The 21,300-nt window shown below is 37.6% G+C and overlaps 1 protein-coding gene across 1 annotated transcript in view; it reads left to right on the plus strand.

Moving 5' to 3' along the window:
- LOC136879310 (uncharacterized protein KIAA0825) overlaps positions 1-21,300 on the plus strand; it is a 149,124-nt gene that overhangs the window by 63,979 nt on the left and 63,845 nt on the right. Inside the window, exons 6-8 of the mRNA XM_068229054.1 lie at positions 3,062-3,265; positions 3,344-3,482; positions 18,175-18,377. Of these exons, the coding sequence (XP_068085155.1) occupies positions 3,062-3,265; positions 3,344-3,482; positions 18,175-18,377 (546 nt within the window). The remainder of the gene's footprint in view (positions 1-3,061; positions 3,266-3,343; positions 3,483-18,174; positions 18,378-21,300) is intronic.

Raw genomic sequence — 21,300 nt, forward strand, 5'->3', positions numbered from 1 at the left:
AAGTCTCTGAGTTCTGTTTGTTTTGCCTTAAGGATTTTGTCTAATAGTTGTAGTGAAGAATATGTTAGAATGGCATATTTTGGATATTTCCATTCTGTCATCACTTATGCTATTGGTCTCTGGGGCTGTTACAAATCAAATCTTGATGTTATTTTTCGAATACAGAAACGAGCTATCAGAATTATATTGAGACGTAACAGGTTAGATCATTGCAGACCATTATTTAAGAGACTAAGGATACTCCCAGTACCAAGCATATACATCATGCAATGCATTCTACACGTGAAAAAAAATATTGATCACTTCAGAAAGAATTTTGACAATCACAATTACCAGACGAGAACAAGAAATAATATTTTTATCGAACACAAGAAGGGACATTACATGCAGTCAAGAATCTCTTGGACAATATACGTGAATCAATGAGGTGGTCAAAGGGGAAATTTTATGTAATCTTTGTAGACTTTAAAAAGGCTTTTGACCTCTTAAACAGAGAAATACTCCTTAGAAAACTAGCGAATATGATTGGAGCAGACAACCCACTAACCATAGCCATAAACAACATACTTGCTTACAACAGGGTCACGATACAAGATGGCAAAGCGTCCTCAGCAGCCATTATACAAAGCAACGGGGTACTTCAAGGGGACCCCCTTAGTCCGATACTATTTAACATAGCCTTAGCAGATATCTCAAATATCATCCACAAAACATCGGTTGTGATGTACCAGTATGCAGATGACATAGCAATAGGATCGAACAACAGAGATGACCTACAAGCTGTAATGGATAAACTCGATAAGTATGCCGACATGAATAGTCTCATAATCAACAGAAATAAAACAGTGCAAATGGTTTTCCGGAAAGGAGAGAGAATAGCAGCAAATGACAAGATAACAAGCAGTGAAACAGCCCTGGAAGTTGTGAATTCATTCAAATACTTGGGAATTACGCTCCAGCCCTCTTCTACTTCTTTCAGAATTCATATAAGAGAAAGGTCATTGGCAGCCATAAGAAATATGTATGATTTGAAGGAACCCACTAAACTGTCTCTAAATACAGCCATGACGCTGTTCTATGCAAAGGTTCTACCTGCCCTGACATACGGTTTGGAGCTAATTTGGGAACATCTAACTCTATCTGACCTTAGAGTTATTGAGAATGTCAAGGCTAGATTCTTGAAAAGAATTTTGGGTATTTCCAAAATGTCACAGTCAAGACTTGCTTATGAGCTAGCCAGAGAAACCTTCCTTATGGAAGACATAAGAATGAGACTACAATTACCCTCCACACGACAAGAACAGGAACTACTTCATATTAGACTAAGAAAATGAGCGGAAATTGACTTGGAATTCTACGGGACGGACGCAATGATTAATCGAAGCTGGACTGGGCCGAACAACGAACTGAGGAGTGCTCTGAATAGACTGGCCATACATGGTTTCCATCACAAACTGTGCGTACGACCGGGTTTTCATGACCCATCTGTGCAGTGCGTGTGCGTGTTATGTAACAAACGATGTGAACGATACCATTTTAGTGTATGCAGCAAAAGAACAGCTTCCTTATTGGATTACTCTAAAATGTAATGCACATTTGTGCGCAAATTTCTTCTTATTAAAACCATTGCCTTGAGACATGTAGACTCTGTTGGAATCAGATTGTATAATAAGCTTCCAAATACGATTAAAGATATTAGTCCCGTCAGTTCATTTACCACAGCTTTAAAAAATCTCCTGCTGAGTAGCTGCTTCTACAGTACAGAAGAATACATGATGAAGTGCTGGTAATGATGCTACTACTTATTAACTTGTAATCTAGTATATAGCCTTAAAAATATGTTAATGTCACATTGACTATGTTCACATTATTAACACCACACCAATATATTTTTATTTTGTCTTGTAAATATTGGTTATTAATATTATTTAAAAAAATTAAGATGTGATGTCCTAACATTGAGGTATGTGGTGTTTCTGTTCTTCTTCTGTTTCAAAATGTTCATTGTTGTGCATATATTATTGTTAGTATTAGGAAATCACTTGACAACTCCTATACTGTTGGCATATTTCAAAATATGTAATTGTACAGTCTATGGAAGCTAAATGAATGAATGAATGAATGAATGAATTAACAAAAAAAAATGTGGTTAAAATCTCCTGCATAGCCAGGAATTGAACTCAAAGTCCTAATGGCCAAAGACCACTGTGTTGACCATTCAGCCAAGGAGACAGACACCTTCAAACTACTTGAAGAAAAACTTTTTAAATGAAAAAATACATAGGAAAATTGGCAATCCTCTAAAATAAATTATTTTTCTGAGATTCTTCAGATTGTACACTTTAAAATGGGGTATCGCTCTTTGAAATAAAACCTAATATATTTCTGAGGACCTTCAGATCGTACTTGTCCCTGAAGTTCACTCGACCTGCACCAAAAATGAGTACCAGGTTAATTCCTGGGGGCAAAGGTGGCCGGTGAAGTGCCAAGATAACAGATAGTGGAAGCCTTCACCTTCCACCCTTCCAGGAGACTTCTTGGCCTGTACAGAGATGACTCTGTTTTGCTTCAGATCGTACATTTTAAAATGAGGGTTACTCACTGAAATCAGTTGTTTTCTTACAATTTCCAGTACTGGAAAACAGCTTATCAAATATTATATAGATATAGATGATTTACGATATGGGAGAACCTTACCTCTGATAGAGGTGTGTCATCATTTGTATAACTCTCAACATGAAATGCAGAAGGTGGGTTTCCTCCTAGGAAGGTCTTTTACCCTTCCAATTAATTAACATAATAATAAAATGGAATGTTATTGCTGTCTGCAGTATTCCCAGAAAGATTCAAAAATTAAATTGCTGTCACTCCAGCAAGACCAAAACCTTGGTTTAATTGAGGGTGTATGATAGCAACCTCTTCTTCTCTTTTTCTTTGCTGCCATCAAGTTGATGTCAAGTTTGATGCAGTTCCCTGATTTTATAGAAATGTGAAAATCATGCGTGCTTTCTGTACAGCTGGAAATACAGGAATCTAAGTTGATAATTTCATATCCTAACAGGTATTCCGCAAAGGTTTAGGTGGATTACCCGTTTTTTCCCAACGAGACCAAAGTTCCCCTAGTCCATGGTTTGTGTTGACTTCTCCACATCTGTTTCCATCAAATACTAGCAACATTCGTAAGCTACCAGATGGACCTGCTATAGCATTGGAGCTGTCAGTACTTGTTGCCCAGCCTCAGGCATCATGGACTCTTCTACTCAAGGTAAGGAGATGTCACTACAATCTGTCTACTTGTTGGACTAACTGATATGATTAAAGTTTGACTGTGTTTGTATTTCAGGTACTCATGATGCGAAACAGCAAGGTTGCCTGTCTCCTATTAAACCATCTGATGCAACAGTTAGGTAAAGAAGTGCCCAAATCTGCTGCAACAAAGAACAAGAAAGACAAAGAAAAGGAAGCTGAAGAGAAAATAGAAGGTAAGATCAGTTGATACACTACAAAAGACGAAAGTTATTGGGGAAGAAGAGCTCTTGTCAGATTTTGAATTTTTAAACAAGGAAATGAAAATTCTCAACTTGCAGAGTACTGAAATTTCAGCCTGTCTATTTCCTAATATATGCATGTGTTAAGTACTGTAGGTGGTCTTACAGTTACAGCTACTAAAATGTGATACTATGATACCTATAATAATAAGGACATTTACAAGAAGATACAAAAATTGAAATCTAGAATAGAAGCTGGGATTGATAAGATTTCTGGGAATATACTAAAGGCAATGGATTGGGATATAGTACTCTATCTGAAGCACTTACCTGATTACTGTTTTCATGAAGAAGTTAAAAGAGATGAATGGAGAGTTGCTGTAACTGCCTATTGTGCAGAGGAAAGGATGATAGAAGTAAAGCAGATAATTCCAGGCTAGTCAGCTTGACATGTGTTGTTTGTAAGCTCTGGGAAATCATTCTTTCTGATTATATTAGACATGTTTGCAAAATTACTACCTAGTTTAATAGAAGGTAGTTATTCTAGTGAGGCTCAGTTTGTAGAATTCTAGCAAGATAATAGCAGATATTTTAGATTCAGGAGGTAAAATGGACTGTATCTCTATTGATCTATTCAAAGCTTTTGATATAGTAGATCGTGGGAGACTGCTGATGGAAAAGAGGGTTATTTGACTAGAAAAAAGAGGTCATTTACAATTGCTCACAATATTGTAACATATTTATTACTCTATACATAATAACATCATCTGCAAAAAGCCTTATGTCTGATTCCACTTCTTTTCTCATCTCATTTATATATATAAGAAAAAATAAAGATCCAATAATACTGCCTTGAGGAATTCCCCTCTTAATTATTACAGGGTCAGATAAAGCTTCGATTACTCTAATTCTCTGAGATCTATTTTTTAGAAATACAGCCACCCATTCAGTCACTATTTTGTCTAGTCCAATTGCACTCATTTTTGTCACTTTATCAAATGCCTTAGACAGGTCAATCACGATACAATCCATTTTACCTCCTGAATCCAAGATATCTGCTATATCTTGCCGTAATCCTACAAGTTGAGCTTTCCTAAAGCCGAACTACCTTCTATTGAACTAGTTATTAATTTTGGAAGCATGTCTAACTAGCAAATGTACCCGTGCTTCGCTACGGTAGTCTACATTGTATACGGATATCGAAGTAAATTAGTGCACATGAAGTGAATAAGATTTTTAAATTGGGTTTGTCTTGGCTTTATCTGAGAATCAGTATTGTGAAATCCACAGACGTTGTTTCCAATGAAAGTGTGATTTGTGGAATTGTGATGATAACGGCAGTCCACTTGTTCACTGCAATTCACAACGAAGAAGGTAATTTTCATTTAACGGCAGACCCCATTGCCTAGTGCGCAGCCAAAATTGATTTGGGGAGGTTTCATTACAATGGCAGACCCCAGTTCCTACTTTCAGATAGATTACAGTTGAGGAACTTTTATTGTATTTGCAAGGACCTTCCTTACTGCCAGTCAAAAGTGAGTTGCGTTCTTATCTTTATAATGGCAGACGCATTTTCTAATGCCAGTCAGCTTCCTGCCAGTCACACCGAGTTGGTGAGATTCCATTATAATAGCAGGCCACTATGCCTATCGTCAGTCACATTTTAGATGGGTCAATTTGTTTATAATGGAAGACACCCTTGCCTACTGACAAACAGGATCGGGTAAAATAGTTTTGAAAAAAAATTGCACGCTCCCTAGAGTTCTGCTAGTCGAATTGAGAAGGGAATTATGCATTAAAATAGTGCACAAGAGATGGAGGACGACCCCATTCCTACTGCCTGTCAGAGTCGATGTGGGGAGGACTGAAAACAATAGCAGAAGCCCTCCTTCTGACAGTCACTATCGATTTGCAATGTATTTAATACCAATGGCAGACAAACCCTTTCTAGATTTCTACAAATCGACGTGAATGAAAGAATATAGTCGTCATACGGAAGTGTAAGGATGTTAACCATCATTTACAGAATAACTGCTGCTAAAAGGTACATCAAATCGAAAAACGGATTGTACGATAAATACGGCCAAATCTAACGTATAAGGCAGAGAGATACAACAAAATGTCATAGGACCAAAGTTGTAGATCACTCCGAATTGAAGAGAGATTGTGCCATCCGTTTTGTGATACGACTTACCGTTTAGCCAACAAATAATTCAAAAGGAGTGTCTGCACAGTCATTAAAATTGCCTCCATATTTCGATATCTTTGGGGGGGTAAAAAGTGAAAAATTTGCACATCTTGGAATTTTTCTGTCGGGTAGGGACCAAAAGCTATAATTTTACCAAATTTCAATTTTCTACCTCGTCTGGCAAGTTGTGCCGCCATTTTGATTTGCGGGGACGGGGGATAAAAATTAGGAAATTCCCGAACATTTTTAAGCCCACGAAACCTATAGGTTGTCGTTTTGGATAAATTAGACGACTGCGTTCTTATGCTGAGCCCAAAATTTGAGGCCCCCAGTGTGCCCCCTTGAGGGAAGTTTGAGAATTTTTGATTTTTCTAGGGATCCTGGGGTCATCAGCTTCTCCCGTACCAAGTTTCAAATTTCTGAGATTTCTGGAAGTGCCTCATTAATTCACGTCTTTTTTCATTTTTAAATATTTATATATACATCGCTCCAGCCCGACTTGCTTTTATATATATAGAAGATATAATCGGAAAGAATGCTTTTCCAAAACTTACATGCAATGCATGCCAAACTGACAGGCCTGTAATTTTCAGCTTTATGTCTAGCACCTTTTCCTTTATACACAGGGGTACTATAGCAACTCTCCATTCATTTAGTATAGCTCCTTCATGCAATCAATAATCAAATAAGTACTTTAGATATGATGCTATATCCCCAGAAATATTATCAATTCCAGCCACTTTTCTAGTTTTGTATCTTCTTGTAAATGTCGTTATCATAGGTAAATTTTAATACTTCTTTAGTATTAGTCACCTCCTCCATCTGGACATTATCCTTGTAACCAACAATCTTTACATACTGCTGACTGAATAAGTTAATGGATGGATAAATTTTTAGAAAATAGAACTTGGAGAATCAGAATAGGTGAAGCATTATCTGATGCTGTAATGATTAGGAGGGGGTCCCACATGGCAGTATTATTGCACTTTTATGTTTTCTGATACATATATATATATTGGTAGATTGGTAGATGATGTTATACTGTATAGAGAAGTAAATAAATTACCGGATTGTAAGCAACTTACATGTGATAAACTTCATGATCTGATCCGTATTGACTTATGCAATAGTTAAACAAAATTTCTTATAAAGAAATTACAAAAGCTCAGTCCACCTGCTCAATACAGTAGCTATAAACATTTAATAATAGTACATGTTTTGATCTGTAATTGGGTATGTACTGTATTGAATTTCTCTAGAAGATATTTTGTTGAACTATTGTGAGCGACTACAAAAAAGACCTTGACAATGTTGTAAGATGAACAGCAGAAAATGGTATGGTGGTAAATGAGGTAAAAAGTCAGGTTCTAAGTTTTACCAAGAGGAAAAGTCCTCTCAGTTTTAATGACTGTGTGGAAGGGGTTATAGTACCTCATGGGGATCATTGTAAGTACCTAGGTGTTAATATAAGAAATGATCTTCATTGTGGTAATCACATTAATGAGGTTGTAAAGAAAGGATACAGATATCTTCACATTGTTATAAAGATATATAAGGACTGTAGTAAAGATTTAAAGCAGAGGGCATATGAGTCTTAATAATAATAATGTTATTTGCTTTACGTCCCACTAACTACTTTTTAAGGTCTTCGGAGATGCCGAGGTGCCGGAATTTAGTCCCGCAGGAGTTCTTTTACGTGCCAGTAAATCTACCGACACGGGGCTGTCATATTTGAGCACCTTCAAATCATATGAGTCTTTGGTAAGACTCCCAGTAGAGTGTGGTTCCTGTGTACGGGACCCTCACCAGGATTACTTGATATGAGAACTGGAAAAGATCCAAAAGAAAGCAACATCATTTGTTCTTGGTGATTTCTGACAAGCCTGTAGTGTTATGAAAATGTTGCAAACTTTGGGCTGGGAATCTAGGGAATAGAACCAGATTTTTGAAAGGCAGAAGAAAGTCCATTCAACACTCCATGCTGCACATCGCCAGTATGTGAAAGGTTTCTAGTGACATATTAATGAGCATCTAACCTGTTCATGCTGCTAGAGCAACATGGCATGATATCCATTTTCCTGTCTCAAAAATTCTCATCAGGTGGGATCAAAAAACCTGAGATTGTAGAATCTTAGACACAAGAAAGTAGGATAATTATGACATCCACTTCTGCCAGTGGCTAAATTAATGACAGCTCAACCAATTATTCTTCATCCAAAAGTATTCTTCTGCCATCTGGTAAAGCAAAACAGAATGTCAAAATTCTCATGCAAGTAGTCTAATCTTGTATCTAAGATTCTAAGATCTCAGGTTTGATCCCACCTGGTCAGATTTTTGAAGACAGGAAAATGGATATCATGCCATGTTGTTCTAGCAGCATGAATAAGTTAGATGCTTATTTGTCATTTTATGAACATTCTAATGCATGGCTATTCTATAATCTTGATTTCGCTACAAGAAATGTTTTTAGTTTCAAACTACATGAGCACACCTTATTAGCAAGAGTGAAATGTTGAACTAATAATATTCTCTAAAGTATTTGGTACAATTAACCATGACATACTGCATTATTCATCATCATCATCATCATCATCATCACTAGCATGACAGCCCTTTTTGAGCCTTGGCCTTCTGAAGAAGTTTTCCCCATTCTTTCCTGTTAAGTGCAGAGTTCCTCCAATTTTTTATTTCAGTTATCTTTACATCCTCTATCACCCCTTCTTCACACCCTAACTTTGGTCTTCCAACTTTCCCGATTCCTTCTGGCACTGCATTAAATATCATCATTCTGTCATTAGCATACAGTACATGTCCTGCCCACTCCAACCTTCTCATCTTTATGCAGTTAACAATGTTTGGTTCATTATATAAATTATACAATTCATGATTATATCTTCTTCTCCAGACACTATTTTCTTCCACTGGCCCAAAAATTTGCCTCAAAATCAAATACACCGAGCTGTCTTTCATCAGATTTTCAGAGTGTCCAAGTCTCAGCACCATATGTTAATATAGGCTTTACTAAAACTTTATACATTAAGACTTTAGTTTTCCCGAACAGCAGCTTAGACTTCAGTTGTTTTCTGCGGCCATGATAGCACTTGTTAGTAGACAGTATGTGTTTTTGGATTTCAGAACTAACATTGTTCTTGGAATTAACTTCTGATCCAAGATAGGCAAAGCTACGCACAACATCAAACTTATACAATCTAATTTCTATGAATGTAGATCCACTAAGTAGTCTTTCTTGGTTATGGGCATGTACTTACTTTTTTCTTCATTAATCTGTAAATTCATCTTTCTTGCTGCTTTTTCGAGGCTTGTGAAAGCTTTTCCCAATACTCTTGGTGTCCTTGCGATTAAATCAATATCATCTGCATATGCCAAAATTTGACCTGATTTATATAAGATGGTTCCCCTTATGTTGATACTCTCTAACGACTTTCCAAAGCTATATTGAACAAAAGGCATGATAATGAATCTCCTTGCCTAACTCCATTCTTGGTCATTACAGCACTTGATAACATATTCTGGATCTTAATTTAATTCCGAGTATTTTCCACAGTACCTTTCACAAGGACGATCAATTTCTTAGGGATCTCAAACTCTTCCATTGCTACATAGAGATTACTTCCATCAATGCTCTCATAGGCTGATCTGAAGTCGATGAAGAGATGGTGTGTATCAATACCAAATTCTTTACATTTTTTAAGTATTTGGCAGATTGTGAAGATCTGATCAATAGTAGATCTTCCTTAGTGAAATCCGCATTGATAGTCACCAACTGCATTTTCCACGTAAGGCACCAATCTGCTAAAGAACACATCATTATATCACATTTCTTATGTATCGGGCAGATGATACCTACATTCCATTCATCAGGGATTGTTTCAGCTACCCATATCTTGGCCAATAGTTTGTGAAAATGTTTAACAAATTCTTTTCCAGCATTTTTCACAAGCTCTGATTGTATTAAATCCATTCCATGGGCTTTGTTATTCTTCAGCTTCTTAATGGCAAGCTCAACTTCCTCAGTAGTAGGTATCGGTACTTCTATTTCTGATTTTCTTGTATTTACAGAAGGTAAGGTTTCTTTGTCATCAGCTGGGCTTTCATTCAACAGTTCATCAAAATATTGGGCTCATCTTTCTAGTATTGTTTCCTCACTGCCCAATATTATGCCATCTCTACACAAATTTGTTCTAGGCTGGAAATCCTTACGACTTTTATTTAACTTTTGATAGAAAGCTCTCACATCATTCATCCCTTTCAACTGTTCCATTTCTTCCAATTATTTCCTTTCATACTGTCTCTTTTTCTTCTTGTGCAATCTCTTTTCTTCTCTTCTGGAAGTTCTATACTCTTCCACTGCTTTTCGGGTGTGGTTCCTCTGTTGCGTTCTCTTGTAGGCCTATGCTTCATTTTTTAAGGTTGTTGCTCGTGATCACTCTTCATCAAATCAATTGTTGTGCCAAACTTTCTCTTCCTTTCCTAAAACTTCATTTGTAGTTTTTAATAGTGAATCTTTAAGATTATTCCAGAATTCATCAATACTCTCAATATTAGGCAAATCAATCAGGGCCTCATTAAGCAAGTTAGCATATCTCAAAGCAGTTTTGGGCTCCTTCAGCCGAGCACTGTTGAACTTTCTTGCATTGTATCCATGTACCTTTCTTGCATTAGATATTCGGCTTCTAATAGTTGATACCACAAGGTAATGGTCAGAGTCAATATTGGCCCCCCTATAACTTCTAACATCCATCAAGTTAGAGAAGTGTCTTGCATCTATTAGGAGGTGGTCAATTTGGTTAAAAGTACGTCCATCTGGAGACTTCCATGTCATTTTATGTATGTCCTTGTGATTAAAATTTGTACTTCTCACAACCATATTTCTCGAGGATGCAAAATGTATAAGCCTGATTCCATTATCATTAGAAATATCATGCAAGTTTTATTTTCCAATACAAGGTCTGTATTTGTGTTCCTTTCCTATCTTTGCATTCAAATCCCCGTCCGACTCATTGGCTGAATGGTCAGCGTACCGGCCTTCGGTTCAGAGGGTCCCGGGTTCGATTCCCGGCCGGGTCGGGGATTTTAACCTTAATTGGTTAATTCCAATGGCACGGGGGCTGGGTGTATGTGTTGTCTTCATCATCATTTCATCCTCATCACGACGCGCAGGTCGCCTACGGGAGTCAAATAGAAAGACATGCACCTGGCGAGCCGAACCCTTCCTGGGATATCCCGGCACTAAAAGCCATACGACATTTCATTTCATTCAAATCCCCAAAGATTATTTTACAGTCTGCTCTTGCGCACTCATTGTAAATTTCATCTAATTCATTGTAAAATGAATCTTTATCTTCATCACTCTTCTCTTCAGTTGGAGCGTGTGCACAGATAAGACTGTAGTTGAAGAACTTCCCTCTAATTCTAAGAGTCTGCACAATCTATGCAGTTTTGCCCGAAAATCCACGATAAGATGTTTTATCTACTTATTGACAATAAAACCAGTATTAAAAATGTGATCCTTCGTGTGGCAATTATAGAATACCATGTGATTCTTTCTCTATATCACTCCTTCACCAGTCCATCTTGAATAGCAGTAATACACTGACTGACAGAGCAAATGCAACACCAAGAAGGAGTGGTCAGAACTTTATGCCAATTGCAGGGTAGACTGACGTCACTGAGGTATGCTCATGATGTGAAATGCGCCGCTGTGCTGCGCACGTAGCAAACGATAAATGGGACACGGCGTTGGCGAATGGCCCACTTCGTACCGTGATTTCTCAGCCGACAGTCATTGTAGAACGTGTTGTCATGTGCCACAGGACACGTGTATAGCTAAGAATGCCAGGCCGCCGTCAACGGAGGCATTTCCAGCAGACAGACGACTTTACGAGGGGTATGGTGATCGGGCTGAGAAGGGCAGGTTGGTCGCTTCGTCAAATCGCAGCCGATACCCATAGGGATGTGTCCACGGTGCAGCGCCTGTGGCGAAGATGGTTGGCGCAGGGACATGTGGCACGTGCGAGGGGTCCAGGCGCAGCCCGAGTGACGTCAGCACGCGAGGATCGGCGCATCCGCCGCCAAGCGGTGGCAGCCCCGCACGCCACGTCAACCGCCATTCTTCAGCATGTGCAAGACACCCTGGCTGTTCCAATATCGACCAGAACAATTTCCCGTCAATTGGTTGAAGGAGGCCTACACTCCCGGCGTCCGCTCAGAAGACTACCATTGACTCTACAGCATAGACGTGCACGCCTGGCATGGTGCCGGGCTAGAGCGACTTGGATGAGGGAATGGCGGAACGTCGTGTTCTCCGATGAGTCACGCTTCTGTTCTGTCGTTGATAGTCACCGCAGACGAGTGTGGCGTCGGCGTGGAGAAAGGTCAAATCCGGCAGTAACTGTGGAGCGCCCTACCGCTAGACAACGCGGCATCATGGTTTGGGGCGCTATTGCGTATGATTCCACGTCACCTCTAGTGCGTATTCAAGGCACGTTAAATGCCCTCCGCTACGTGCAGCATGTGCTGCGGCCAGTGGCACTCCCGTACCTTCAGGGGCTGCCCAATGCTCTGTTTCAGCAGGATAATGCCCGCCCACACACTGCTCGCATCTCCCAACAGGCTCTACGAGGTGTACAGATGCTTCCGTGGCCAGCGTACTCTCCGGATCTCTCACCAATCGAACACGTGTGGGATCTCATTGGATGCCGTTTGCAAACTCTGCCCCAGCCTCGTACAGACGACCAACTGTGGCAAATGGTTGACAGAGAATGGAGAACCATCCCTCAGGACACCATCCGCACTCTTACTGACTCTGTACCTCGACGTGTTTCTGCGTGCATCGCCGCTCGCGGTGGTCCTACATCCTACTGAGTCGATGCCGTGCGCATTGTGTAACCTGCATATCGGTTTGAAATAAACATCAATTATTCTTCCGTGCCGACTCTGTTTTTTCCCCAACTTTCATCCCTTTCGAACCACTCCTCCTTGGTGTTGCATTTGCTCTGTCAGTCAGTGTATCTAGTCTATACTCATCCAGCTGATCTAGCAACTTTCTTAGGTTTCCAGCTTGGTCAAGAGTTAAGACATTCAATGAACCAATTCTCAAGTTCTTTTCATGTTTGCGAGGTCGTCGTAAAAAGGTTAGGCCGGCTATTTCTTCCTCAGGTTTTGTAACAAGAGGCTTTTACAGATTGCGTTGTCAGCCCAACACCACCCCCCCAGCCACCCTGGAGGGCCGATGTTTTCTTTCGGGTTGTCTCCCTTAGCTGATTCCCATTTTGAAGCGTCGGGAACTCGCTTTTTTGCCTTTATATGACTTAGCTGTGTACTTGCAGTGTACCTGTTGCCCAGGGGCCACGGTGTAGACGTGCAATGTATCGGACTTGGTAGGAGTAAATGGCATTTCCTGTGTTTTATAAGTACACTTCCACCAGCAAGAAGTGAACCCGCGGGACTACATACTACCCCTTCGACCCCCGACATACTGCATTACTGAGCAAAATCTATGACATCAGTATTAGAGAAAATAAAAATAATATTAATAATAATTGTTACCGTGGTTCCATGGCTCACAGAGAATAAGAAGTGCCTGGGTCGAATGGCTGGACAGGGGATCACTTAGAGCAAAAATTTATTTTGACAAAAATTGGAAATTTTATTTCTTTCTTTTCTTAAAATTCATATAGAGTAATCTAATGATATGAAAAGAAAGAGTTGAAATATTACGTGAGGATATTCATATTAAATAATGAGCTCATCAGCTCCAACAATACATTGGACTTCAAAGTCCTTATCCGGGTACAAGATTAATTGGGAGAAACTCCCAGTTGTTAACCTACACAGGAAAGAGCATAATTGCTCTGAACAGGTACATATTATAGAGTCTGAGCTCCAAAATACATAGAGGCTAGCCTCAATCAAGCAATATGTTACTATTTACATTTTCAGTTACACTTTTTTTAAATTTTTTAATTTTTTTAAATATTCAACCTACCCCAGCTAACTGCTCCAACTTCTTTTTAAAATATATTTTTTAGACATTTTACTGATATGTTTTCTTATTTTTCTAATTCTCTCTTTGTTTGTCTTGTATTTTATGTTTTAAGGACGACACAAACACCCAGTCCCCGGGCCAATGGAAATAACCAATTAAGGTTAAAATCCCTGACACGGCCGGGAATCGAACCCAGGGCCCCTTGAACCAAAGGCCACCATGCTAACCATTTAGCCATGGAGCCGGACGCTTTTTCTTTTTTACTGATATATTTTTCTTATTTTTCTAATTCTCTCTTTGTTTGTCTTGTATTTTCTGTTTACGGACGACACAAACAACCAGTCCCCGGGGCAGTGGAAATAACCAGTTAAGGTTAAAATTCCCGACCTGATCGGGAATCGAACCCGGGGCCCCTTAAACCAAAGGCCAGCATGCTAACCATTTTAGCCATGGAGCCGGACTGCACTGGTAATCCCTGGGGTGACCCCACTTTATAGTATTCATACACAGGTTGCCCCATGGTGGGCTTATCAATTACAAAGATTCACAACCAGGTAAGGTAGTGTTCCTCAAGGGAAACTAAACATAGACATGGTTACCATAAATACCGTAATATACAGGGGCATAATTACTCATACTACAAGGCCTGAAGAATAAAAAGAAAAGGTTACATGAAACAGGCCATTAACAAAAGGTGGAGGTGAAACACTAGCAGTCTTTAGTGAACATTCGAGAAGAGACAAGAACGCTCAACATGAAGTGCAGAATGTGGGTTTCCTCCAATTAATTAACATAATAGATTCAGTTCATTCATCCATTGAGAACAACTTGAAACATGTCCTTATTTATCTTCCTTGTCACTAAATAAAATGCCTTGTGTCTGCAAAAAGAAATCTCTTTTATGAAGTGAAACAAACTTCAATATGACTTCAAAAGAGACTATTCCCAGTCCATCAAGTACAAGTCAATTCTTCCAGCAAGATCATCTAATAGACTGTTTGTTAAGGATGTTAAGGTAATAAAATAATCTCCAGATGGATTGATTCACGTAAAGGTTATTTTTTATGGCCCTTGTATTGATTTACCTACACATAAGACAACTCAGAAATTAATGCTGAAAATGAGAGCGACTTCACCCAAGTATATAAAGTTCCACTGAAAATATTGTATCTTAAGTGGATGCAGCAGGATGAACTTAAATCTGTGATATTAGGAGATTGTCACATGTTTTATGACAACCTTGGATTTCTAGAGCGGGTTCGCCATTTCACCGTCAGATAGCTCCTCAATTGTAGTCACTTAGGCTGTGTGGAACTCAAACCAACCGTCAGGTCCAGGTAAAATCAATCAATCAATCAATCAATCAATCAATCAATCAATCAATCAATCAATTAATCAATCAATCAATCCTGATCTGCATTTAGGGCAGTCACCCAGGTGGCAGATTCCCTGTCTGTTGTTTTCCTAGCCTTTTCTTAAATGATTGCAAAGAAATTGGAAATTTATTGAACATCTCCCTTGGTAAGTTATTCCAATCCCTAACTCCCCTTCTTATAAACGAATATTTGCCCCAATTTATCCTCTTGAATTCCAGCTTTATCTTCATATTATGATCTTTCCTACTTTTAAAGACATCGCTCAAAATTATTTGTTTACTGATGTCATTCCATGCTATATCTCCACTGACACCTCAGAACATACCACTTATGGTATACTGTAGATGATGATTCCTATAGGGAACCTGAAATATTTGTCCTGAATGAGTAAATTTATAATACCACTTAGTCGAGCAGCTCGTCTCCTTTCTCCCAAGTCTTCCCAGTCTAAACTTTGCAACATTTTTGTAATGCTACTGTATTGTTGGAAATCACCCAGAACAAATCGAGCTGCTTTTCTTTGTATTTTTTCCAGTTCTTGAATCAAGTAATCCTGGTGAGGGTCCCATACGCTGGAACCATATTCTAGTTGGGATGTTACAAAGACTTATATGCCTTCTCCTTTACATCCTTACTACAACCCTTAAATACCCTCATAACCATATGCAGAGATCTGTACCCTTTATTTGCAATCTTTCCTTATATTAACACCTAGGTACTTACAATGGTCCCCAAATGGAACTTTCATCAAATCAACGCAGTAATTAAAACTGAGAGGACTTTTCCTATTTGTGAAATTCACAACCTGACTTTTAACCCCATTTATCATCATACCATTACCTGCTGTCTTTCTCACAACATTATCAAGGTCATTTTGCAGTTGCTCACAATCTTGTCTGCAAACAGCCTTATCTCCGATTCCATTTCTTCACATATCATTGATATATATAAGAAAACATAAAGATCCAATAATACAGCCTTGAGGAATTCCCTTCTTAATTATTACAGGAACAGATAAAGCTTTGCTTACTCTAATTCTCTGAGTTCTATTTTCTAGAAATATAGCCACCCATTCAGTCACTCTTTTTTCTAGTCCAATTGCACTCATTTTTGCCAGTAGTCTCCCATGATCTACCCTATCAAATGCCTTAGATCGGTCAATTTTGACACAGTCCATTTGACCTCCTGAATCCAGGATATCTGCTATATCTTGCTGGAATCCTACAAGTTGAGCTTCAGTGGAATAACCTTTCCTAAACTCAAACTGCCTTCTATCAAACCAGTTATGAATTTTGCAAACGTGTCTAATATAATCAGAAAGAATGCTTTCCCAAAGCTTAAATGCAATGCATCTCAAACTGACTGACCTGTAATTTTCAACTTTTTGTCTATCACTCTTTCCTTTATACACAGGGGCTACTATAGCAACTCTCTATTCATTTGGTATAGCTCCTTAATGCAATCAATAATCAAATAAGTACTTCAAATAGGGTACATTGTCCCAACTCATTGTCTTTCGTGTATCCCCAGAAATCTTATCAATTCCAGCCGCTTTTCTAGTTTTCAACTTTTGTATCTTACTGTAAATGTCATTGTTATCATAAGTAAATTTAAATACTTCTGTAGTATTAGTCACCTCCTCTCTCTGGATATTATCCTTGTAACCAACAATCTTTACATACTACTGACTGAATACTTCTGTCTTTTGAAGATCTTCCCCTTGTTCATTAATGATTCCTGGAATATACTTCCTGGAACCTGTTTCTACTTTAAAGTACCTATATACATATGATTCCATTTTTCACTAGAATTTGTATGACCGCCCATTATGTTTGCCATCATGTCATCCTTAGCTGACTTCTTTGCTAGAGTTGATTTCCTAGTAAGTTCCTTCGATTTCTCCTTACTTCCACAGCCATTTCTAACTCTAAATCTTTCCAACCTCCACCTCCTTCTTAGTCTCTTTACTTCTCTGTTATAATATAGTGGATCTTTTCCATTCCTTACCACCTTTAAAGGTACAAACCTATTTTCATATTCCTCAACAATTGTTTTAAACCCATCCCAGAGTCTGTTTACATTTTTATTTACCATTTTGCACTGATCATAATTACTTTTTAAAAACTCCCTCATGTCTGTTTTATCAGCCATATCGTACTGCCTAATAGTCCTAATATTAATACCTTCCTTGTTTTTACATTTATTTTTAACTATGACAAAAGCAGCTTTGTGATCACTAATTCCATCTATTACTTTGGTTTCTCTATAGAGCTCATCTGGTTTTACCAGCACCACATCCAGAATATTATTCCCTCTAGTTGGTTCCATCAGTTTCTGAATCAGCTGTCCTACCTACATTAACTTATTTGCCATTTGTTGTTCATGCTTTCTGTCATTTGCATTACCTTCCCAATTGACATTCGGTAAATTGAGATCACCTGCTACTATCACGTGCCTTTCCATATTGTTTCTCACATTCCTACCATTTCCATCCTATCTCTATGATAGGATAGGAATTATCACCCACCAACTAGAAAAGAACTGGAAACAAAGTCGACAGGGGATACCAAAAAATGTTTATGAGAAGGGAAATTAATGTAAGACTGACCGAAGGTGCTTAAGCTGTATTGTTAAAATTGACTTTTTTCTTTTTGTTTACAACAATTATAGGCTCTTCACACTCATATTATTTTCATTGCAGTCTCCTTTTTTAGTTAGAAAACAGATACTGTATTTTCTATCGTAAGTCCATCTCATAGTTGTAACTGAAAAGTTTGCTTTTTGCAGGTACAAGGTAACACTTCTTAGCCGTCACTATCTCCATGATGATACATAATTCGGAATATTGTATTAGATTAGAATGCAGGTAACTGTATTAGATTCCCCATATTCTACTTTTATTTTCTCACCATTCTTGGTGTCTTATTAATTCATGTTCCTTCCTATGTTATACATCCTCCATCTTTAGGAACTCAGTTATTCAGAGTGATTTCTATGAGCAGTTATGATATTAATAAAAGTAAAAGGAGTGGAAAATATCATGTTTCTTAAGAAATGTTTTTTCTTCACTTTTTTCCTTCCTATGTACAGAAAGTGCCATTCCAAAGGTCCCAGGACACTGTGGAGGATTCCTCTGTCCTGGAGGAGGTGAATGCTCTCTAGGAAATGCTTCAGAACAGGTACTGGCCTCGAGTGTCACAATTGAAGCTCTCATCTACATTGTGGCCATGGTTGGTGGACCCAAAGATTTGGCCCGAGTTCTGCTCCCTTCCTTGGAGAGATCTTCCACATGGGGTGGATGTCTGGATCGACGACAGGTTGGTGGCTAATGAAAAACAATAGAAATACACAGCGCGATTCATGAAGAGTTACGGCCAATTATGAAGCTGATTGCTGAAGACATTTTGAGCAAAGAAAAAAAAAGTCAATTAATACGTGTCATATTCTCAGTACTTACAGAGTTACAAAAATTTAAATGTATTTTGTAAAATACAGTTTTATTATGTTTATTTCATGAAAGGGTAAAATAAAATAAAATAGAATATAAACTCTTCACAAACTGTCCACTTCATTATGCCTATGCACATGCTTATGAAATGCATGCACCACTCTATGCAGCTGTACGAAGCAGGTAGGAATTCAAAACAATATCTTGAACTTTAGACCATGAGCTAATTAAATAAGGATTATTTGTGAAGAGTTCATTTAATTTTATGTTACCTTTCAATAGACAGGAACTGAAGACAAATGCATTTTACAAACAACTTCCAAATAATTGTAACTCTCTTCAGTATTAATAATAAGACACAGGCTTATATAACATATTTTGCTCAAAATATCTTCAGAAATCAGCTCTGTAAGTGGCTGCAAATCCTCATAAATCACCTTGTTTGTGGATACAGCCCCAAAATCATCTCCCTGTCTCTTTGTTCCTTCCACTACAAAACTCAATTCTTAAAAAAAAAAAAAAAAAAAAAAAAAAAAAAAAAAAAAAAAAAAAAAAAAAAAAAAAAAAAAATTAACCTGTCTAACCATAAAATTGCAAGTTTTATAACATATCAAACTTTTACACATCACATTCATATTTTAAACATTTTTATTCATGATCAATATCATGCATATACATACAGAGGTAGTAAAAGATACAGTGTGAATCGCACATAAGGTAAACTTGTGTGTGGGTTTCAAAAATACAATAGCTAGATTATGTACATCATAGCATCTAGTGAATATCATTTACTCCATTATAATTTTGGTGATATTGTACTAATTTTATGGACTGTTTTTCTGGATTTGGTGGAATAAGCAGGAAGCTGGAAATGAGAGACATGGGTAAAGGAGAAGGTTGTTTTCTTAGTAGAGAGGAATGGTGTGCTAGTTGATTTAAATATTATAATGGCAATTTGTTAAGTTGATTTACTTTGTAATAATTGTTAATGAGCCATGTGAATAGCCTTTTCTTCAGGGTATTCTGGTTGCGACTGATCATGTCCACAGGTCATGCATTGTATATCTGTGGCCCTAGACAAGTTAGATTTCTTTGTCCAAGTAAAGTGTTCTGGCGTGGTATACTTATTCCAGTTCTGTCTTGCAGACTAGTGCAAATTTTTGACTTGTGTTCTTTTCAGAAGAGCTCTAAATTTTTATGCATTTATAGGGTCACTGACTGCACAAATAGCTGCCGTATGTTAAGTACCAAGCTTTGCTGGAACAGTTTATATGTTGGAAACATCAGTAGATTTTTATACATGACTTTCAGTATGTAGTTCTGGCATGTATTTACCTGAGCCAAGTGTGAATCAAGGATTCCACCCCAACTATTAATTCAATATTGCAGTTGCGATTGAACTAAAGCAAAGTATACAGACTTCAAGGATTTTGTTGAAATAACATTTCTATTTCTGTAAAATATATAAATAAGTTTCTGAAGTTTAATGATCAAATTTGATGAATGAAAATTCCATTTCAGATAACTATCTATAATTATCCCTAAATATGAAACATTTATTGATTTCTGTAAAGTATAACAGTTGCAGTTTTCAGTATTTTTGCAAGTTGGTATGTGGAGTCTTAGTGTTAGGTTGTCTGAGGGTTGCATTGTTTTATTATTACACAAAACAAATTTCATTGTAAAGCCTGTATTGTCGTAGGTATACTTTTTGAGGTTAAATCAATATTCCACCTTTACAATACCAAAATTTTTATTGTCTAATTATTTAAACAACATTTTTTAAAATATGACGGGACATGTTTCGTCCAACTTGTAGACAACCTCAGCCGTAAAATATTCAAGAAAAAGCACAAAATGACAAGGACAAAATAACACATTAAAATAATTCGGACCGCCGAATATGTCAATTAAAATAGTGAGAATGTTCTAGATTGTTCAGAGCATAACAGAGCATAACTGTTGATGACAAACTTAAAATTATACACATGAGTTGATACATTAAAACTTGATGTTAAAATTTTTTCTTTGTTGGTGCTTGTTGACATACAGTATTCCGGTGTGTTGGTGAAAGCTGATTTAGAGGTGCACAATCTTAATTTCCAGTAGAATAAAGACGATCAATGAGTAAGTATATGGAATTCAGTAAAAGGATGTTAAGATCGTCTTATTGGTGCAAAGTTGTCATTTCTTGTTAAAAATTAGGTGGAATATCTGATCGTAAGACGTATATGAATGTACAGTGGAGGGCCCTAGAATGAAAATAAAGACTATTGTAAATACTTGCATAATTTTCTTTTCCTATCCCATTGTCGCCATAAGACCTATCTGTGTCGGTGCGATGTGAAGCAAATAGCAAAACTTGTAACAGTCATGAATAACTTTAATAAAGTAGGCTACAGTACACTGTAAATGATTGCATTTAACTGTCCTCATTTTAGTATTTCATTGTAAATTATATTTTTGTAGAATCCCTCAGTTTCAGAGAATTGACCCTCGTATGGAGTAGTTATAATTTTAATTTTGACATCCCTCGCAGCTTTAACTCTCCTAAATGCCTCATATAACTGAACATGGTTGAAAGTGCACCGAGGTAAATAAATACCTACCTATTTTGTTAAAACTTTGACCCTGTGCTTTGTTAATGGTCATTGAAAAAGCAAGACGTAATGGGAACTGCCTCCCTTTGAATTTGAAAGGCAGATTACTGTCAGTAGACATCAAACCAATCCTAGGTATATAAATTACCTGATTCTTGGAAGCACCTTTAATGACTTTTAATTTTATAATTT

The sequence above is a fragment of the Anabrus simplex genome, chromosome 8, assembly GCF_040414725.1.
Source record: "Anabrus simplex isolate iqAnaSimp1 chromosome 8, ASM4041472v1, whole genome shotgun sequence".
In the NCBI taxonomy this organism is placed as follows: Eukaryota; Metazoa; Arthropoda; class Insecta; order Orthoptera; family Tettigoniidae; genus Anabrus; species Anabrus simplex.